This window comes from Tauraco erythrolophus, chromosome 24 (assembly GCF_009769465.1).
Source record: "Tauraco erythrolophus isolate bTauEry1 chromosome 24, bTauEry1.pri, whole genome shotgun sequence".
Classification (NCBI taxonomy): Eukaryota; Metazoa; Chordata; class Aves; order Musophagiformes; family Musophagidae; genus Tauraco; species Tauraco erythrolophus.
Window position 1 is genome coordinate 7,268,509 of NC_141488.1, and position 18,383 is coordinate 7,286,891.

The window sequence follows — 18,383 nt, forward strand, 5'->3', positions numbered from 1 at the left end:
GGACGCACCGTCTCTCCGGAGGTGCCGCCTGGGCCGGTGCTGGTGGAGGGTGGTCCCGGCGTGGGGGTCCCAGCCCAAAAATACATACTTCTTAACATTCCATAACGCCGGCTGACTCCATATGGGCATATGAAGAAGTATGTAGGGTTGGGAGGGAGAGGTGGGTGGTGTGGGGCACGGGGCCACCTGCCGCTCCCAGCAATGCCCACCGGCTCCAGGCAGTGGGATCCTGGAAGGCACCAGCAGCCACGGTGAAGCCTGAGGCTGGGCAGGGGCTGTGGGGAGCACCCCCTGCCCACCCCCGGATCTGGCCTCTGCCTGTGCCCGGCCCCAGGCACATCCCTGGCAGTGGCACTGCCCGTACGGTCCCGTAGTGCCCATGGCCGTGCCAGAGCAAGGAGACCCGTGTGTTTGGAGAGCGAGACAGTGCCACGGCCAACGCGTGTGCCTGGGACGTGGAGCCTCCACACTGGCTGGAGGGTGCTCCAGCTGGTGGTGGGGGTGTTTTGGCCAGTGGGACGCCCCAGGACGTGGCCGAGGCTCAGCGGTTTGGGCCGTGGGGGGCTGCCCCTCTGAGGAGACGGGGCCGTGGCCAAGTGCCACGTCCCGTGAGCCCACACAGGCCAGCACAGGTGGCAGAGGTGGGTGCCTGTGCTCAGCGCCCATTCCGCAAAGTGGGTCCCCCATCGACCCAGGATGCATCGGCGGCACCCCCCGGCACGCCGCACTGCCCCGGCACCCTGCAGCACCCCACACCACCCTGCACCCCAGCTCGTCCCTGCTGCAGCCAAAGCAGCAGTCGCAGCTCAGTGCCGGGGGGGGGGGGGACACCCACCTCCCACATCCCCACCCGCCCTCTCCGGCTCATTTACAAAGCTGGGAGAAGGATCCGGGGATCTGAGCCCTCCCCACACCATCCCACACCGCAGCTCTGGGCAGGAGAGGCTGGAGATGTCTCTGCCCCTCGGAAGGGGGAGTCAGCTGAGACCTCAAGTGATGGAGACCGTAAGGGGGGGTGTGGGGGGGTCTCCCCATCCCCAGCACAGCTTGGCCAGGGCAGGGTGACGGAGGTGGGGGCGAGTGTCGCCACAGCCCATCTGTGCATTGACCCTGGTGACCTTCCTATCCCTAAATTCATGGCTGGAGCAGTGCGATGGTGGGTGCAGAGAGCCATCCTGGGGTCCCAGCTCTGCCCTCTCCCAGGATAGGGGAGCAAGGGGTGCATGGGGGGCCGGGCACAGGCAGGGGAGACGTGGGGCTGGCCAGGCCCAGCGCGGCCGTGACTCAGCGCCCGGAGCTGTGGCCACACACGCCGCAGCTCTGTGCAAGGAGTCGGTGGGTGCCAAGTACACGCTCACCGTGCCAGCCCTGCTTGTGGCACCCACAGGCAGCGGAGACACTGTTCGGTGGCCCCCGGAGCCCCCAGCCATCGCCACAGGGTGCAGGGCTGCTGCCCGCACAGCCATGGTCCCCCCAGGATGCTCCGCCAGCACCCCGGGACCTCCCGCACGGCCAGTCCCCAGGGACTTGGCACTGGGAACCCCAAGGACACGGCTCCCAGGACCCAGCTACCCAGCCTGGCAGCAGTGGTGAGGCAGACAGTGTCTGGCTGGGCCAGCATCCCTGTCTCCCCCCCCTAGAAAAGCGGATTGAGCAAGTGTCGGGAGGCCGAGGCTGCAGGGATGTGCCTGCTTAACCCTTCGGTCTCTGCCGGCCCCGCAGCGCGGCAGGGCGCTGCCTCCGCACAGTTTTGCTGTAGGGGTGCCGGCGATCCCAGGGGCCAGCAAGGCTGTTGGGGCGCAGCGGGAGCCGAGAGCCGGTGGCTGTGCCCACCCCAAGCCCCCGAAGCCGGGGAGCAGGGTCAGGGCTCTCGCATCCCAGCCCAGTTCAGCTCCAGCCACCTCGGCTGACCTTGGGCAGCCTCCCAGGACTGCAGCACTGGAGGTGCCCAGCCCGGGGGGCCCATACAGCCCCATCCCATGGCACCGTCTCCGCAGCCCTCAGCCAGGCTCTCCTGGTGACCTTGGGGGGGCCGCACCCAGCACCGTGGGATGCTCACAGCAACTGGGGGCCCCTCATCTCACCCGACACCAGCCTGGGCCACCCCTGCCCACTCCCACCACCCCTCCTTGCCTCTGCCCCATGGCCCGTCTCTGCCCTCTCTGTGCCCAGACGTTCCCACTCACCAGTGGGGTGCCCCCACTGCTGCAGGCAGCCCCGAGCCCGCCCCAGCACTGCCCTTGGGGGCTGCAGTCATGTCCCTGAGCCAAACCCTCTCCCTGCCTGCACTGCAGGGAGCTCTGCCCTGGGCAGCCCCTCTCCCACCGTGTCCCCACGCCGGCTGGGAGCCCCTGACCTGGGCAGCCCCTGGGTCCCCCACCTGCTCCAAGAGCAGCTCCCTGCCCCGGGCAGGGCACCTTGAGGGCACTGGGGGCAAACAGCCTTGCAAGGGGAAGGCAGAGGAGCCGGGGGGGCTGCTGGGACCGGACGTGGTGGCACCCACAGGCTTGCACGGCACCCAACAGCCCCAGCCTGGCTATAAAAGGAAGCATCTTTTTTCCCCGCTCCCCCCAGCGCCGCGTGCCCGGCCATGCTCCGCAGTCACTGCCTCGCAGGGGCCTTTCCAAGTTTTATTATTTGGTGCTCCCCCCCCCGACCGCCTTCCCCCGCTCATCCATCCCCAGCAAACCCACTGCAGCAGCCACTCTGGCTGCTGAGCCGCTTGAAAAATAAAAAAGAGGCCCAGCAAGGAGGTTGGAGGTGGGCACAGGAGGAGCGATGGTGGGGGGTGCCTGGGGAGCCCCCCAGCCCCCGTCCTGTCAGCCCTTCGCCTGTGGCCATCGCCTGTTTCGGGGCTGCGGGCACGGGGAGCCCCGGTGCACCCGGCCGCGGTGGTCAGCGCTTCCCCCTGCGCGTGTCCAAAACACGATGCTGAGGTGCCCGGGAGTTGGGCTCCCCTTCCCATCCGATCCCACCAGCCTGGGGTGTCCCCACTGTGAGGGTGGGGGGCACCCCGGCTCACTGGAGAGGGGTGACAGGCCCCGCTGCAGGGGGGCACCCACAAACCGTCAGGCCGGGCTCCCCCACTGCGCTGCCCACCAGCCTGAGCACCCACCACCCGCGCCCCCCCCTGCAGCTGGCACTGCCGGGGGTGCCCCATGGCCCCCCCAGCCCCACGGAGAGTTTGCTGCTGCCCCAACTCCGCCACCTCCCCCCGGGCTGGCGCGAAGCGGCTGGGGGCCGTGGTGACCCCCACCCCCGGGGCTGCCCCCTCCTTGCCCACGCCGAGCCGGTGCCCAGAGCCGGGCACGGGGCTGCGAGCGGCAGCAGCACCCCCGGCCCCAGCGGGGCTCAGCACCGGCCGGGCTCGCTGAAGGTTAAACGCCGGCGGCGGGAGAAGCCCCGCTGCCCCCCGCAGCCCCCGCACCTCCCGCCCCGCACGGCCACTCACGGTCACGGAGGTGCCACCGGCCGGCTGCGGGCTCGGCTGGCAGCGGCGGTGCCAGCCGGTACGAGCTCGCCGCTTCCCCGCTCGCCTTGACTTTGCCACAGGACTCCTCCGGCTCGTCCGCAGGAGCTTGCAGCATCCTCCAGTTCAGCGGGAGAAGTTCCTCGCCAGGGAGGGAGGGAGGGAGGGATTTAAGGCAGCCCCTGCCTGGGATGCGGACACCTCCGGGCGCAGGTGAAGACCCTCCACTCGCTGGGCACCCCCCAGCCCCCTCCTCGCACGCCCCATCCCGGGCTCGGTGCCCGGGCACACGCTGCACGCAGCTCCAGGGATGCTGCGTGGGTGATCTCTGCTGGGAACCCCGCTCCCTCCCGGAGGAGGCAGCCGGAGCTGCCACCGGCACGCAGCCAGCCGGGGACCACAGCCCCTCACCACCTGCCCAGCGTCCCCCGGGTGCCAGGTGGGGATAACGCCATGGGGAGAGCGGTACCCACTGCTGGGCCCTGCAGCAGCCTGGGGCAGCTGGGAGGGCAAAGTGGGGTGCTCGGGAGGGCAAAACCTGCCACCACAGGGGCTCCCCTGGGCCGGGGGGATGCTCTGAGGATGGGGATCCCCGGGCTGCCCCAGGCCACCCGCTCTGGGTGTCCCCAACACCCACCGAGCAGCTCTTGTAGTATCTGGAGCAGCAAAGCCCGGGTGTACGGGGCTGCTCTGCCCACCCCGGGACCCCACTGCCCCCGGGCTCCCACCCATCCTACCTCTGCCTGTGGAGAGCTGGCAGGGCCAGGGGGACCCCCGCTCGGGGCTGCAGCGGGGCGGGACGCCGGGAGACACCTTCTTGTGGTTCCCAAAGGGCAAAGCCAGGAGGAGCAGCACGGCGTCCCTCCCGCGGCGGTCCCGGCGGCTCCCTGCCTGCCACGCCGCCCTCCCCACCCCGGGTGCACTCTGTTTGCCTGCTATTTTTGGCAGCCTCCTCAGAGCTCCTCTCGGGCTATTAATAATGAGAGTGCGAAATTCGTTTGGCCTCTGCTATATAAGGGAAGGTAGAGGCTCGGAGGCAGCTAAATATACTGGCGCGTGCGGGAGCAAGCGGGGAGGCTTTGGCACCGAGTGTGGAAAAGAGATTGTTTGAACAATGGAAAGACGGACTCACTCGGCGCACGGGGCCCCGCACGGACAGACGGAGGGCGACGGTGCCCGTGGGCCTGCGCGGCAGCACCCACATGGCAGCCTGATGCCCTGCTCCAGCAGGATGAGCAGCGGGACAGGGGAGTGGCACCGGCAGCAGGGATGCTGTGCGACGGCCCTGTCCCCAGCCAGCCCTGCTCTCCCCAAAATGCCTCTATCTGACCCACTGGGCCAGCAGTGGCCCAGGGACAAACGCTGGGTCTGTGCCCAGCCAGGAGGGACGTGCAGAATGCCAGTGCTGGGGAGCGGGGTGGGCTGCAGCACGGGCACAGCCAGGGTGGCTCCTCCAGATGAGCACCCTGCAAGTGCCAGCCTCTCCCAGGGCAGTCTCCAAACACTCCTGTCCCAGTCCTGCCACCCTAACACGGCCCTGGGGGCAGCTCCCATGGCCAGGGCCATGCCAGGGTGCCAGCGGTGCCATGGTGTCCCCAGGTCCTGATCCCTGCAGCGCCCTTTGCTCGCAGGTGCTGCCCACTGAATGAGCAGGTTGTTACCGTTACCATCACTGTGCCACCCCCGTGGTCGCATGGCCCCGGGCCGGTGCAGGAGCTGCCACCAGTGCGGCCGCCGAGGCCAGGGAGAGCCCGGCTGGAAGAGGCAAAGCAGCAGCAATTCAGGGAACCCTAATGATGGGCAGGCGCTGGGAGGAAGCGCCAAATCCACGCGGTCAGAGCAAGGACTGTGCAAGCAGAGGGGTGAGAACGGTGCGTGGAGAGAAAACCTGATTTTCCCAAGGCTCCAGGAAGAGCCTCCTCCTTTGTTAACTCCTCCGAGCCACGGGTGCTGCTCAGGGACGGACACGTGGAGCTGGGGAGCTCGGAATTGTATCTGTGGCTACACTGAGCTCCCTGGCTCGGCCGTGGCCACCAGCCCGTCTCTTGCCACGAGCGAGCGCTCGCTGGGTTTCCTCCCACACCTCCGTACGGAGCCAGCAAGTGTTGAGCAGACAGCAAAGGGAGAGGGCAGCCCTTGGGAGAGCTTCTGCAGGGACAGCGAGGGAGCAGGAGGAGAATAGCAGAGCTGGTGACATAAAGCAAAGAGCACAGGCTGGTCCCAGGCAGGTTCATGCAGGGGACACAGTGGGGGTTCCCCTGCCCCAGTGCCAGGCAGGGGTGTGCCACAGCATCGGGAGCGGTTTGATGCCCAGGGAGGGGGGGCTTTATTTCGGAGGCAGCTGCTGCTGCGCTTGCAGGCAGAGGCAGTGGGCTGGTGAGCCCGATTCAGCTTCTCGTGTCCTCAGGTGACATTGAGCAGCGTGAACTCCGAGGGCTCCATCACAACCCTCGGGCAGAAGGGCAGCTCTGAAGGAGTCTCCTCCCTTAAATCCATGTCCTCTGGTGCCATCAGGTCTCTTCTGGCTGCCTCGGTGCCCGAGCGTGTTCCCTACAGCAACCACCCCAGTGACAGCTGGGCAACTCCCTTCATCTCCTTCAAGGACTCCACTAATTAATAACTGTTCCTTTGCTCCATGAGGAGGAACAGTTATCCCAGGTGTGGGAACAGCCTGAGCCCCGACACTGCTACCACTTCGCTTTCCCGTGAAAACAACAGTCGGTCTCTGCCTTGGCAGCCAGGGGACACCCTGGGCAGGTTGGTGGACTTGTTACCTGGTCAGCAGGAGACTGGGGCAAGAGCCCTGGGAGTTTTGGCTGAAAATCAGCCTCAAGCAGCAGAAGCTGATTGTGGTTGTGCTAAGGCAAAGGGCAGATCAACAAACCAGGGGTCAAACCACCAGTGGGGGGCCCAGGGCACGGGGCTGGGCCGCCTCTGCTCCCCATGCCAAGGGCAGCGATGGGCACGCAGAGGGTCGCTGCGTGAGGAGCGGACTTGGCTGAGTCAAACAAGCTCTTGGCAGCGGAGCCCCACTGCCCGTCACCGTGGCCGGAGCAAAGGCAGCCCCTCGTCCAGCAGCGCCCGCTGAGACCCCGCTGCCGGGCACTGGGCGAGGGGAGGGCGGGAGGGAGAGCTTCCAGTTCTCACACAAAGAGCACAGTGGCCTTAACAGGAACCGTCCCAGAGCTGAAACTGGTGAAAGAAGCAAGCTGAGCAGCAGCAAAACATCTTCCCTGTTTATTTGCAAGAAACATTTTTGTTTAAAAAAATTACTTTTAGCCTTGATGCAAGCAACACTGCAATCAACAAACATTGTTAAACCAACGTTCAGACAGGCTGGGCAGCCCCGGCCACACAGAGAACGAAGAAAAGATTTAAGAGCAACTACTTTAAAACTAGAATGCAGCATTTGCCTCAAACGCCTTAACCCATGTTTGAACACGTGGGAGAAAACAAAAGCAAGTGAAGCTGATGGTTCATCGAACAGATGTCTCAGCTTTTAACTTCCACACGTGGGTAACTTGTAGCCAGCGTCTCTAATTGTGAAATCATAATGCATAGCAATGCAGAAACCTTCGCCAGCAAGGTCAGCCCCGCGCCCGGTGCTCGGGTACCAAACCAGCCACGGTCTTAGTGATGCCACGGGGGAGGCGGAGGGGGTGGGAAGGGATTTCCAAGCAACGCCTTTGCTCTACGTGCACACACCTCGAGAGTGCTCCGCAGTAACGGTGCGCTAAAGCGGAGAGTCCTCCCCGTCCCCTGGGCCAGGGGCATCCTATGTTGGGCCAAAAGTTGCTGCCTTTAGCCTGGGAGGGTCCCCTTGTGCTCCCCCGGGGCCGGGCTGCGGCGTGTCCCCGTTCCGGGCGAGGGCTCAGTGGCACCGAGGGTTAATGCGCGGAGCGAGGGAAAGGGCTGCACAGCCCGGGAATACTAATGGGAGCCAGGAGTGGACCGGGAGCTTGCGTCGTGCTCCGTCACAACCCGCACTCGGCGATGACAAACGACCAAGGAGCGAGGAAGTCGTCCTCGCCGAGCCGCCGGCGCGGGGGGAACGCCACAGACCACCGAAATCCGGCCTTGGCAGGGGGTGCCGCTGGCACCCCGACCCAAACGTGTGCTACATGGTGAAACGCGAGGATGAAGCAAATAATCTCGGCTAAACGACGGTGCCGGTGGCTAACAGCTGCCCGGATTTTAATTCCCTCTTCCGTAAGAAGCAGCCGGGCTCGCTGGAAAGCACGCCCTGCCTCTCCCGTGAGGGATACGGATCCCTGCAGCAACCAACAGCTCTCCTCCAACAGCACGAACCGCCTTCAGGCACAGCCCCGGGACCGCATCCGCCCACCCGCTCCAGCTTCAAACCCTCATTTTCCCATAGTTCCTTCATCTTTTCGTTCCCCTTACGTCCAACTGGAGGGTGGCATCACCCAAAAGCTGAGCGCCCAGCCGTCGGACAGTGCTGCAGCCAGCGCCGGGCTGTGCCCTCCGAGGGGGGCATCCCGTGTCGGCCTCCCCGTGTGTGGTCCCAGACGGCTGAAGGGAAGGAACCGTTGGCAGAGCGCGTGCCGGAGCCGCCGGGGAAGGGGAAGCCTGGCACGGAGCACCAGCTGCGTGCGAGACAGACGAGCTGGAAGGTGGCCTGTGCCGTGACGCAGGGGAGAGGCAGCCCACGCCTGGTAGAGTCGGGAGGGCACGAGGATTAGCCTTGGCGCTCGGGAGAGCAGCAGGCTCCATGCTGGTGCCCGAGGAAGACAGCTGATTGCCCAGGAAAATAAACTTAGCAGCAGCCATGACTACATTCAGCGAGGGAACGTCCCCTCGCGTTCAATAGTGTTTAATCTTCATCTAGCTCAACACAAATCAGTAGTGCAGCAAAATAAATACAACCGAGGAGGTTAAAGCCTTTTGGCTTTCACAGCTCAAAAAAAGCCAATGAAACAAGTCTCCAGTTTTTAAATTAAACACAAAGAAAAGGCAACAAACTGCCCACCCATCCGCAGAGGAGCAGTGGCATCCTTCACGCCCGCAAGAGGCCGATTTCCGCCCGAGGACAGGGGTGCAGCTCAGGAAAGCAGCACAGTGAGACAGAGGAGCAGGTGTGGGAAAGGACCATGGCACACCTGGCTCCAGAGCCTGGGCAGGAGGAGCGTGGCCGCTCGCTGTTGGCCCTCACCACGTGGTGCCATGGGTACCACGAGTTCCCTTTTCCACCGACCGACGGACACCGAGCGCGTCCTTCGCTCTGCGTCAGGAGCACGCAGGGCTCTTCGGCCGGAACACGAGGCCACTGAAGCTGCCAGGCAGAGGGAGCAGCCAGCTGCAGGGAACTGAAGATACCAACCCCTGTTTGCCCAGGTTGTGCAAATTTTAAGGAGAAAAAAACAACCCCCCACAGTATATAGCGTTTGATAACTGAGATATGGTTAATGTCCAGACTCACGGACGGCTTGGTGACCAACAGAAGGTGCTGGGGCCACTGAACATCTCACAGCTTTGGCATTAAGCCAGACATTAGACACAGGTACCAAAGGGGGGTGTCCCACTCCCAGTGAGAAAAGCCTGATAATAATTTAGCACAGCTACCAAACCCTCTCCTACCTGCCAGCTGATGGAGTGTGACCATAGTGTGCAGATTCCCCCCCTTCTACACTCCAAAAGCAGCCCAGTGCACGTGAAAGGACAAGTCTAAATTAAAACAGTGCTTAAACCATTGGAGGAGGTGGGAGTAAAAGAGAAGAAAGCTGTTCGACAGCGAGAGTAGCCCGTGGTAGGCTACTGGAGCCTGAAGGGACCTCAGAGCACGGCTCAAAGCACAGCCTTAACCTTCCCTCTCTGAGGAGCTCCCAAGGCAGGTGAGCTGGAAGTCCAGGGGCGTCTCCTCCACTGCAGTCCGAGGAGGGTCCGGCACATTCACAGTCGCTCCAAGTGGTTCTGTCCTGTCCTGACCTGCTCCTCTCAGATGCCAGCTCTGTCTTTTCTGATGCTTCGCCCGGGGTTCACAGTTGCCTTCTCCTCCCTTTGATTTCCCTTGAAGTACAAATTCAAGTACAACCAGTTTTAACTGAATGAAAAGAAACCCACAAAACCAAAGTAATTTTCTTTGAAATGAGTTAGCAGCGTTGTCCTAATCCACCCGGCCTCCACAGGCCCTTGTAGGATCGGGACGGGGGGGCCTTTCCCGCTGAGCTCCAGCAAAAGGCCGCCCGCCGGGAGCTATAGGATTTCCTCCCTCTGGTTCTTGGCTTTGAGCGTCACTTGTCCATTGCGCAGGGAGCCGTTCTGGCTCCGCAGCAGCTTCCCTTTCTCACGGTCAGGCCACGTGAAGATGGCTTCATCGCTGTCCAGTTCAGACTCCGAGTGCATCAGGCTAGTGTTGAGGACCTGGGCTTTCTGTCTACCTGAAGAAGAGAGATCCTCAGGTTAAAAATACTTTTAATACTGGTCAACCACCTCCCCTTATTCCATTCTCCCTTGAAGTCTCCTTCTCCTATCACATCAAAGGGGCACCCTCAGACTTTCCTCTCGGTGTCACTTATTCCCTCAAACGCTGAAGCCAAGGCGATCCCGTTTCAGACACTTTGGCTTGACAGAGGTCACACAGACACTTGGACACAGTGCAAAAGCACAACACATGGGGAGAAAAGCAAATTGTGTTACCAGAAGGGGCTGTGGGTACAGGTGGGAGCTTTGTCTCCCTGACCTTGCTCGGGGCATTGCCTAGAAAGCTCTCCAAGGGCTAACGGCTGTAGTAAAGACAATGGGCAGGTGTGCACGGGGAAGATCGCTGCGTTCTTACTACCTCCCTACTCTCATCTCTGCTTCTCCTGCCTGCAAGGGAAGAGATAAATTAGCAGGCTGAATTTAGATTAATGCACAAGGACGGGAGAGAGACATTTACTGATATTGTCAGCAGAGGAAATATTCAAATTTAGCTTTTCCTTAATGGAGAAATGCAACATTTCCTCTGTTAGCAGAATGCTCCCTGGACATATCTAGCAGGGAAAAAGACTTTAGTCAGCAGCCAGCCTCAGAAGCAGCAAGATGAGTTTAGTTACCAGAGAGCAAATGGTTGAGGCACATTTGCTACAGACGGCAGAACAACGAGCCCTTTATTTAACAGCGGGGCTCTCCCGTGCGAGGTGACAGATGGCCAGATGAAAGCAGAGTTGGGTGCTGAGGGAGGAAAAACCACCCGGTTTTGCTTCAAGGGTATCCGTGTTTGTGCAGTTGGGATGGCTGGGTTCTCAGAGGAATTGTCTGATCAGCTCTGTCGCTGCAATGCCCTCCAATGCTGTCGTTAGACACTGTTCACTTTGCTGGAACACCATTAAACGGGATAATACTAGGATAAGCAGTTACTTTCCACTAGCAAACAAGGATCAGGGACAATTTTCCACGCATGGTTAAAACATACCCCCCCTCCTCTCCCCCCCCCCCGAACAAAACCAGGACGCACACTCTTAACTGAAACATGTATTTCAGCAGCTGAAGTGCTCCCCAGCATCTGGTGGGGCTGGGATTTGCACATGCTTTCCCATCTCTCCCTCCTTTCCTGCAGCAGGTGACCACAGCTCAGTTCAGGTGCCACATACAATCACAGCAAAACGCTCCAGCCTGAAATAACTCGATGATCTTTGCACAAAGCACTCTTGAGGACAGCAATGCAGACAGGAAAATGCTGGCTAAGAACACTGAAGACAAACGACTGCCTTTCTGGAATGGGCCAACGGGCCTGTGGCCACACAGAGCACTGAGGACATCATGGGTCTCCCTCCTAAGATAAGCATCTGCTTCCAGGAAAAATTAGAGGATGAGCTAAAATGTGAAAACTTTCAGAGCCTGATGCTCACAAGAGCAAGAATGAAGAGATTTATGAACAAGTCATTTGGGGTGGGAGAGTAACGGCTGCAGAAATAAACACTGCTCTCTCCAGTCCATGAGTATTGTCAGGTGTCCCTTTGCTTACCACCCAAAGTTGATCAAGTTTAGAGAAACTGAATTCATGCTTTGCTGTACAGCATGGCCAAGGAATTGCGTATTGGCAAGAAGCAAGTTACCAGAACACAAGAGGAAAACTTCAGAGCAAGAGAATTTACAGTCAAGACCCAGTTTTGGGCTTCCTGGATCAGGCTGGTCAGCACAGCTTACACAGATCCACGTACTACTTCTGTGATGCAAAGTGGAGACAGCAGGACCAGGCCAGTTTCAGCCCCAATTTCTAAATCGAAGAGTGAGATAACTTGACTAAATACCTTGTACACAGATCTGAAACAACCTCTTAGATCTTCCAAGACTCATCTGTCAGCGTCTAACATCACGTTTGTTTCACTCTGTGATTTTAAGTCCACTGAGGAAGAGTGTTCTCAGTCAGCACTCTGGAAACACTGAGCTCTTCCCTCTCATGTTTTACCTGCTTTGGGATTTGGTTTTAACTCCAGGCTTTCTTGATCCGTTGCATCCAAAATCTTGTATTTGCTTTTTCTTTTGGATTTTCCTTTTCGTCTAAAGGGGAAGAAGAGGAATTAAGAGGCAGTCCATTTCTAAAAAAGCTGGAAGAAAAAACAACTCTGATCTTCAAAGCTAGAGTACTTGCTTATTTCAGATTATGTTCGTATCACAAAGCAAAGCATTAAAAACATTGCTTTGGTTGCACATTTATAGACTAATCCAAATCGAACCCAGAGTTCTAGGACTTCAATGTTTCACTTCAAAAACACTGAGTGACAAACACCAATATCCCAGAGCAGATGACCTGCTGGGACGACGGGTTTGAATCTTTCACCTCCTAATGCAGCTACTTGGCTCTGAAGCACTGATACAGTGGGGGTTATGGTCTCAGTCCCACCTCTTGCAACAGCAGATCACCATCCAGGATAAGATTCCAACGGCAACCACAATGACGAAAGATGCAATGATCACGTACAGCACACTCCACTCTGAAAGCAGAACAGCCCGGAGATAAAGATGTTTTGGCACCTCATACAGTTGACAGTGTGCACTTTAGACGACTATTGTTGGGAAAGAAAAAGGCAGGCCTAACCCTCTGTGGAATTAGAGGGCAGCATCCACCACCGACAGCACCACTAACTCAGCTACGGAAGCCAGAGGCTTGTGATCCAGCGTGCGGACTCGCTGCACGAGGGCATTTTTCAAAGTGTGTTGATTTACAGAACCTGCTTTCCTGCACCAGGAAAGCCTCTGCAGGGGCAGGACAGAAAAGCAGTGTGATGTGTACACTAAGAACGGACTCAGCTCGTAGTGAGTGTTCACCGAGAGGGTCTGAAGAGAAGCCCCTTCCCCACCAAGTAGCTAGAAGGGAACGTGTGGTGAGCCCGGAGCAGGGACCACCCCTGTGCGAGCATCGTGTCAGAGATACCTGGAGAAGGCAGGTACCTGCTCCTCGCCTACCCTGGCCTTCAAGCACTGCTTGCTTTCCAAAGATGAACAATCCCAGGCAGGCTGCACATACCACAGTTGCTTTCGCCGTCCCCCATCTGCACCCTGACGAAGTTCTCCATCCAGAAAGGGTCACAGACGCAACGCTTGGTGAAGGAGTCGCAGCGGCCGTGCTCGGAGCAGTTCAGCTGACACGCTAGGGACCAAAACCAGCAAGGTGAGCTAAGTGACTCGCACGTGAGGCAAAAATCAGACAGTTCAATATGGCCAAGTGCTGTAGGCTCTGACTTGAACCCAGTCACTCTACAGCTCATCCGTAGCTCAGCCATAACCACAAAGCAGTAAGGAGCATGAACGCAAGCACTCCCAGCCAAACTAAAAGGTCCCACTTACTAACAATGTAACACACAACATGCTAAGAAAATGTTGCCTAATAAATCATGATTTCGATACAAAAGTTATGGAATTTGGACATTAGTTCAGTGAAAGTTTTTCAATAAGGTTTTAATTTTCCAATTCAAACCCAGCCTGTGAGACAGACAAGAAACAAACAGATCTTTCAAGGGAGGAAACAGAACTGAACAGCGGCTTTCGAAAGCCACGAAATCATAAGATCAGGAAGTCATGAAAATAATTACATAAATCTAGTTTAAAATATCTAATCGATCAGCAAGTGATCGTCATAGAATGGAGCTCATGGAAGAAAAACAGTGCTTATGTAAAGTTGTAAAAAAAATAAATTATAGAAGGGAAACATTTCCTTCAGATTGATGTAGGTGCTGCAGAGGAAATGAGGATGTTCACAGCTACCAGGATCTGAAGTTTTATTGTTTGCAGTATGACACTCACTTCATGGCCTGTATTCCATTAACACCATATTTTAGTTTCATAAGTACCAATCTGGTTTTGATATAACCGATCAATGTGTGGTTAACAGACTTATTTTTCTGTTTCCCATTTTCTAACTGGAGCGAACGTACGTGTGTGTGCACGCGGGTGTTTGTGGCACACACAAACATTCTGGCAGGCATCTGAGAAGGGGAAAGGTGTCAGCTTGCACCACAGTGACTCCTACTTACTGACTGTGTTAATTTCCAGCGCCCGGAAGATGAGGAAGTCTGACTGTTGTTTCCGTAGTTCGTTCTTTAGCGTCCAGGCTACCTCTCGTCCTTTGAATATCTGATGGGGAGGCTGGCTCTGTACAAAAAACACCATCTTCGTGCTGGAAGTCAGACAAAAATGATTATCTGCTGCTTCTCCAAAAATCAGGTAGAGCACCATTCTCCCCAGTCTGTCATTAGAGGGACTTGATCAGAATCCCAAATTTAATTGAAGACTAAACTTCTGGCTCCATCTTGAAAGCAATGAAGGTAAACCTGGTCATACAGCAGAAAACCCTTTGGGACATCTGACCCACCCATATTTTCAAAGCTAGGGCTGGACTGTTCCCAAGTTTGCTAATGGTTTGCTAACCAAGCACATCTTTGATGTTCATGCTAAGCATGAAAATCCCCAAACTTTAAAGTCCTGCCATGTTCATAATCTCCTCCCTCTCCCACTGTGGGATCCTTAGACCTTACTACACATGGAACTTGAGGGCTCATTTAACTGTCCAGCACAGAGCTCCAGCACCAGGGAAGACAGTGAAGGTTTACAGTTTTTTGCAAATCTTAGTTTGAACGTGTAAACTGTTATAGCCAGAAAAAAGCAGAGGTGTAGAGGACATTGTATTCTGCATCTTCTACTGCATTAGCTTTATGCTAGAAGAACTTGCTCCTCTAGGCTTCCAAGCCTTGCAGAGCCCTGTGAATCCTTCAGATTCCCAAAAGGATGTGTGGATGTTTCACATTTTTTACCACCAGTAAGCCTATGAGTCAACAGGGTATTAGCGAAGCCCTCGCAGTATGTGAAAAAAAGCAGCAGCCGCGGGGGAAAAAAAGAAAAATCTTTTTAAACAGTGCAAGTTACTTTGATAATTGAGGCAAGAACGGGGTCTTAAAGCCATCGGTCAGAAAATAATCTCTGGTCTTTTATAACACCTCCCACTTTTGGCTACTTAATAAACACAGGAAGCATTAATTACACGAACGCCTTACTGGCTTGGCTCGGTGAAGAACAGTGGCAACTGGCCTGGTCACGGCAGGGACAGGCAGTATTGCAACAGAAACTGCTGGCTCCTCTCTCCCGAGCTCTTTACGTTTGCATGGACAGTGAATCCTGGTTTTACTGCTACAGCAGGCAACGTGGGCACGAAGGAACCGATACATCACTGAGCTCCAGAGAGTGTCAAGTGTAACTGCAGATTCATTGCTGCCTCGCTGCACGACTTCACGCGTGGCCCTTCAATCTTTTTCAGTGCTTTATCTACCTTAAAGCTACTCCGCTTTTAGTAAAAATCAAGTGCAATATTGCACTTTTTTTCAACAGATGACCACTCTGCCCTTGATAAGCTTGTTGCTGTGCCACTCGTACGCATGTTCAGGCATCCTCAAACATCCCTACAGTAACGGGGGACTGTGGTTAGGACGGAGAAACATGCAGCTGTTGCTGTGGCAACGCTCCAGCATCTGTCACTGAAGTTTTCACTGTTCTGTGGAATTTCACAGACCAGCCATTTGTGCAGAGGGGGAAAGCTGAACTCAATCAGGTACTTTCATGCCAAAGCAGCATGGCCAGGATGCAGCTGGGCTGAACCATCCCCTGTATGACTTGCTGGTTACTGTACTGGGAGCTGAGCAACACTGCCCAGGCAGCAACACAACGCTGGCCTACAGCCCTGCTGCCTGGAAGCAAACTTCCACTTGTTCAGAAGAGACAGGCTGTAGTTTATTGTCAGCTAAATAGCAATCAAACCCAAGTTTTCCTTATCTCTTCAAACAAAAATTACGTTGGTTTTCAACGTTTTATTTTACATTAAATTGAAGCAGTTGTGTAAGACAGTAAAGCTAACGTGAAGGTACAAAGTTGGCACAAGGGACTAGTGAGGGGATTGCTCCACCACCACCTCTGCTGCAGCACCAGTGTTTCACCAAACTACCCCTGTACCAAGCCCCCTTGTTTCTCCAGGTATAAATCACAGCTGCAGAACATGCTTCAGGTATTTGTTTTTGAAAACTGGGAAGACTAAGATCAGTTCTTGTTTTACAGATTTGGGGGGCAAAGACATTAGCAGCCTCAAACAGTTTTTGAGGACAATGCACCATCTCCAGAGGGGAAAGATTCCCAAAACCTGCTTGGCAACACACTTTCTCTGACCCGAGCCAGCAGGAATACCAGTGTTAAGCAACATCTCCACGTGTTCCGACTGTCCAATCTGCTTCCTAAAAGACAGCTGCTGGTTTACTAAACCCTCAAGCGACCCCCTCCCTGGACACTCAGAGGAACCCCACCTTTGCTCAGTGTACGGCTGGATCTTTTGCACAGTGATGTCGGAGTCGAGGACCCCCAGCAGAACGCCGATCTGTCGGATGAACATACCCTTCTGCCTCTCAGTCAGCTGGCTGACGTTAACATCCAGAATTATCTCCACAAGGTTATTTTTCCTAGGATCTAGTGAGAATGTAGATAGCACACATCTTTAGAACTTCTATTCAACAGTCTGGGTACAAGTCAGGTTTCTAGTATCTTTCCAGAATGTTTCTGCTTTGAACATAGAATCAAAGAATTGCACTGTAGGAAGGGATATAAGCCTACAACTTTCACAGGCAATGGCAATTAGTTAAGAGTCAGCCCCCAAGAACCATGTGAAAATACGATCACGCTCCCCAAAACTTTTGACTTTTACAGTTCTGAGCTGGACTAGACTACACATTTTAATCTCAGCACACTCTATCCAGACCGAGAGCTTGCTAGTGCACTGTAGGCAAACATGGTACAGCACAAAATCCAGACTCACCAGGTTTGACTTCCACTGTGGTCCTCTCCACATCACTTTCTCCTTTGGCGTCTGTTACTTTGAGGTGGAATGTGTAGGTCCCTTCTACCAGATTGGACAGGACGAGGACAGGATGATGGTCTGAATTATTTAAGACTTCCTGGAAGGCAGACCAAAATAAGAATCAAGAAAAAAAGGATCAAACTAGCATGATGTAGCATCACACTTAAGGATATCACTACAAGGTAACAGGTGCAACAACCAGCTTTACACTTCAGTCAGTGCTCCCTCTCCCTGACTTTTGTGATGCTGCAGACTGCCATTCAAAAGAGAAACCTCACCCCAGCTGCAGGGCTCCCCTCATCCCGGGTCCACAAGTAGCTGACAATTCCCTTATCATCAGAGGACTTCGATCCATCCAACTCAGCTGTATTTGTGGGCAAGGTGATGACAACGTTACCAGCAATCTTTGCAACTGGTGGCTTGTTTATCTCTAAGCAAACAGAAAGAAAGCAGGTGGAGAAAAGTCTTGTAACGCCCAACCAAAAACTACTGCATTAGACACCCACTGTAACCCAGAAATCCCCATCTAACCCTGGGGGAAGAGAAGGGAAATCACACACTGCAGGATTCAGCTGAAGATACTGTTCCTCCAGAAAAGGGTAGGCCCTTGACTTAGAGGAGGTCATTTCAGTGCCCTCCACATTATTTTTCACCCATTCCTTACTCTCACTGTGCCTCTGAACACAGGTTTTGCTGAACTGCTCAAAGATAACTGGTGTCCCAGGCAGCTCTGCTCATGGCTGGACATACCTTCTTTGACAATGACGTTGACCGAGCTTTGGCTCTGCAAGTTCCTCTCATCTTTAACTGTCAGAGTAAACTCGTACATCCCAACTTGAAGGCCTGTTACAGTGGCAATGCTACTGTTGGCGTTATCCAGTTTGACACCATCTGGGCCCCTAACCAAAGCAAGAGAGGACCAGTTTAAACTTTGCATAGACCACGGGTGCTGGCCTCACACCAAACAGGAGGCTCAAGCTCAAGCAGTTTATGGGGATGCCAACAGACAGCTGTCTGGAAACACAGAGTCCATGACAAAAAGCAAAATTACTTTCTCCAGTTACAGCAAGATAATCAAAAGAGTAAGTGCAGCATTCAGAACAAAAAAGCATAATTTCTGGTGGTTTAGTGTTTTGGTTATTTTTAAACCAGGGGAGCACTGATACCAGCATTTAAGTACAGTTTACAAAAAGTGATACTTTCAGCAAAATTGGCTTGTGAACTGCACAATAAGCCATTTTTTTTTGAGAAAACATATAGAGCAAAAATAGTTCCTTAATTTATAAGAGCTTTGCACAGACTTTGCATTAGCAAGCAGGAAAAGCTACTGCAAGTTGCTCATAGGCTTTTTCCTGAACTCCCTAAAGCACTTCAGGGAATTTAGAGTCTGAAGGGAAGTATGACAAGGAGAACAGGACTGCCTCATTCAAACACACTGCGAAAGCATCAATTTAGAAGGCCCTGCTGTTGTCTGACTACAAGGGTCAGTCCCTTCATAAGACCAAGACCACACCACGCTGCTGTGAATCCAACATGGTTGGTCTCCTTTACAAGGCACAACCACGCTGAGGATGGGAGAGA

The 18,383-nt window shown here is 55.5% G+C and overlaps 1 protein-coding gene across 1 annotated transcript in view; it reads right to left on the minus strand.

The window, feature by feature from the left end:
* Positions 1-8,292: 8,292 nt before the first annotated feature.
* KIAA0319L (KIAA0319 like) overlaps positions 8,293-18,383 on the minus strand; it is a 32,434-nt gene continuing 22,343 nt past the window's right edge. The window contains exons 13-21 of the mRNA XM_086625926.1: positions 17,553-17,701; positions 17,081-17,232; positions 16,761-16,899; positions 16,255-16,414; positions 13,945-14,087; positions 12,939-13,061; positions 12,315-12,405; positions 11,880-11,971; positions 8,293-9,867 (exon numbers count right to left, since the gene is read on the minus strand). Of these exons, the coding sequence (XP_086482052.1) occupies positions 9,683-9,867; positions 11,880-11,971; positions 12,315-12,405; positions 12,939-13,061; positions 13,945-14,087; positions 16,255-16,414; positions 16,761-16,899; positions 17,081-17,232; positions 17,553-17,701 (1,234 nt within the window). The 3' untranslated portion in view covers positions 8,293-9,682. The remainder of the gene's footprint in view (positions 9,868-11,879; positions 11,972-12,314; positions 12,406-12,938; positions 13,062-13,944; positions 14,088-16,254; positions 16,415-16,760; positions 16,900-17,080; positions 17,233-17,552; positions 17,702-18,383) is intronic.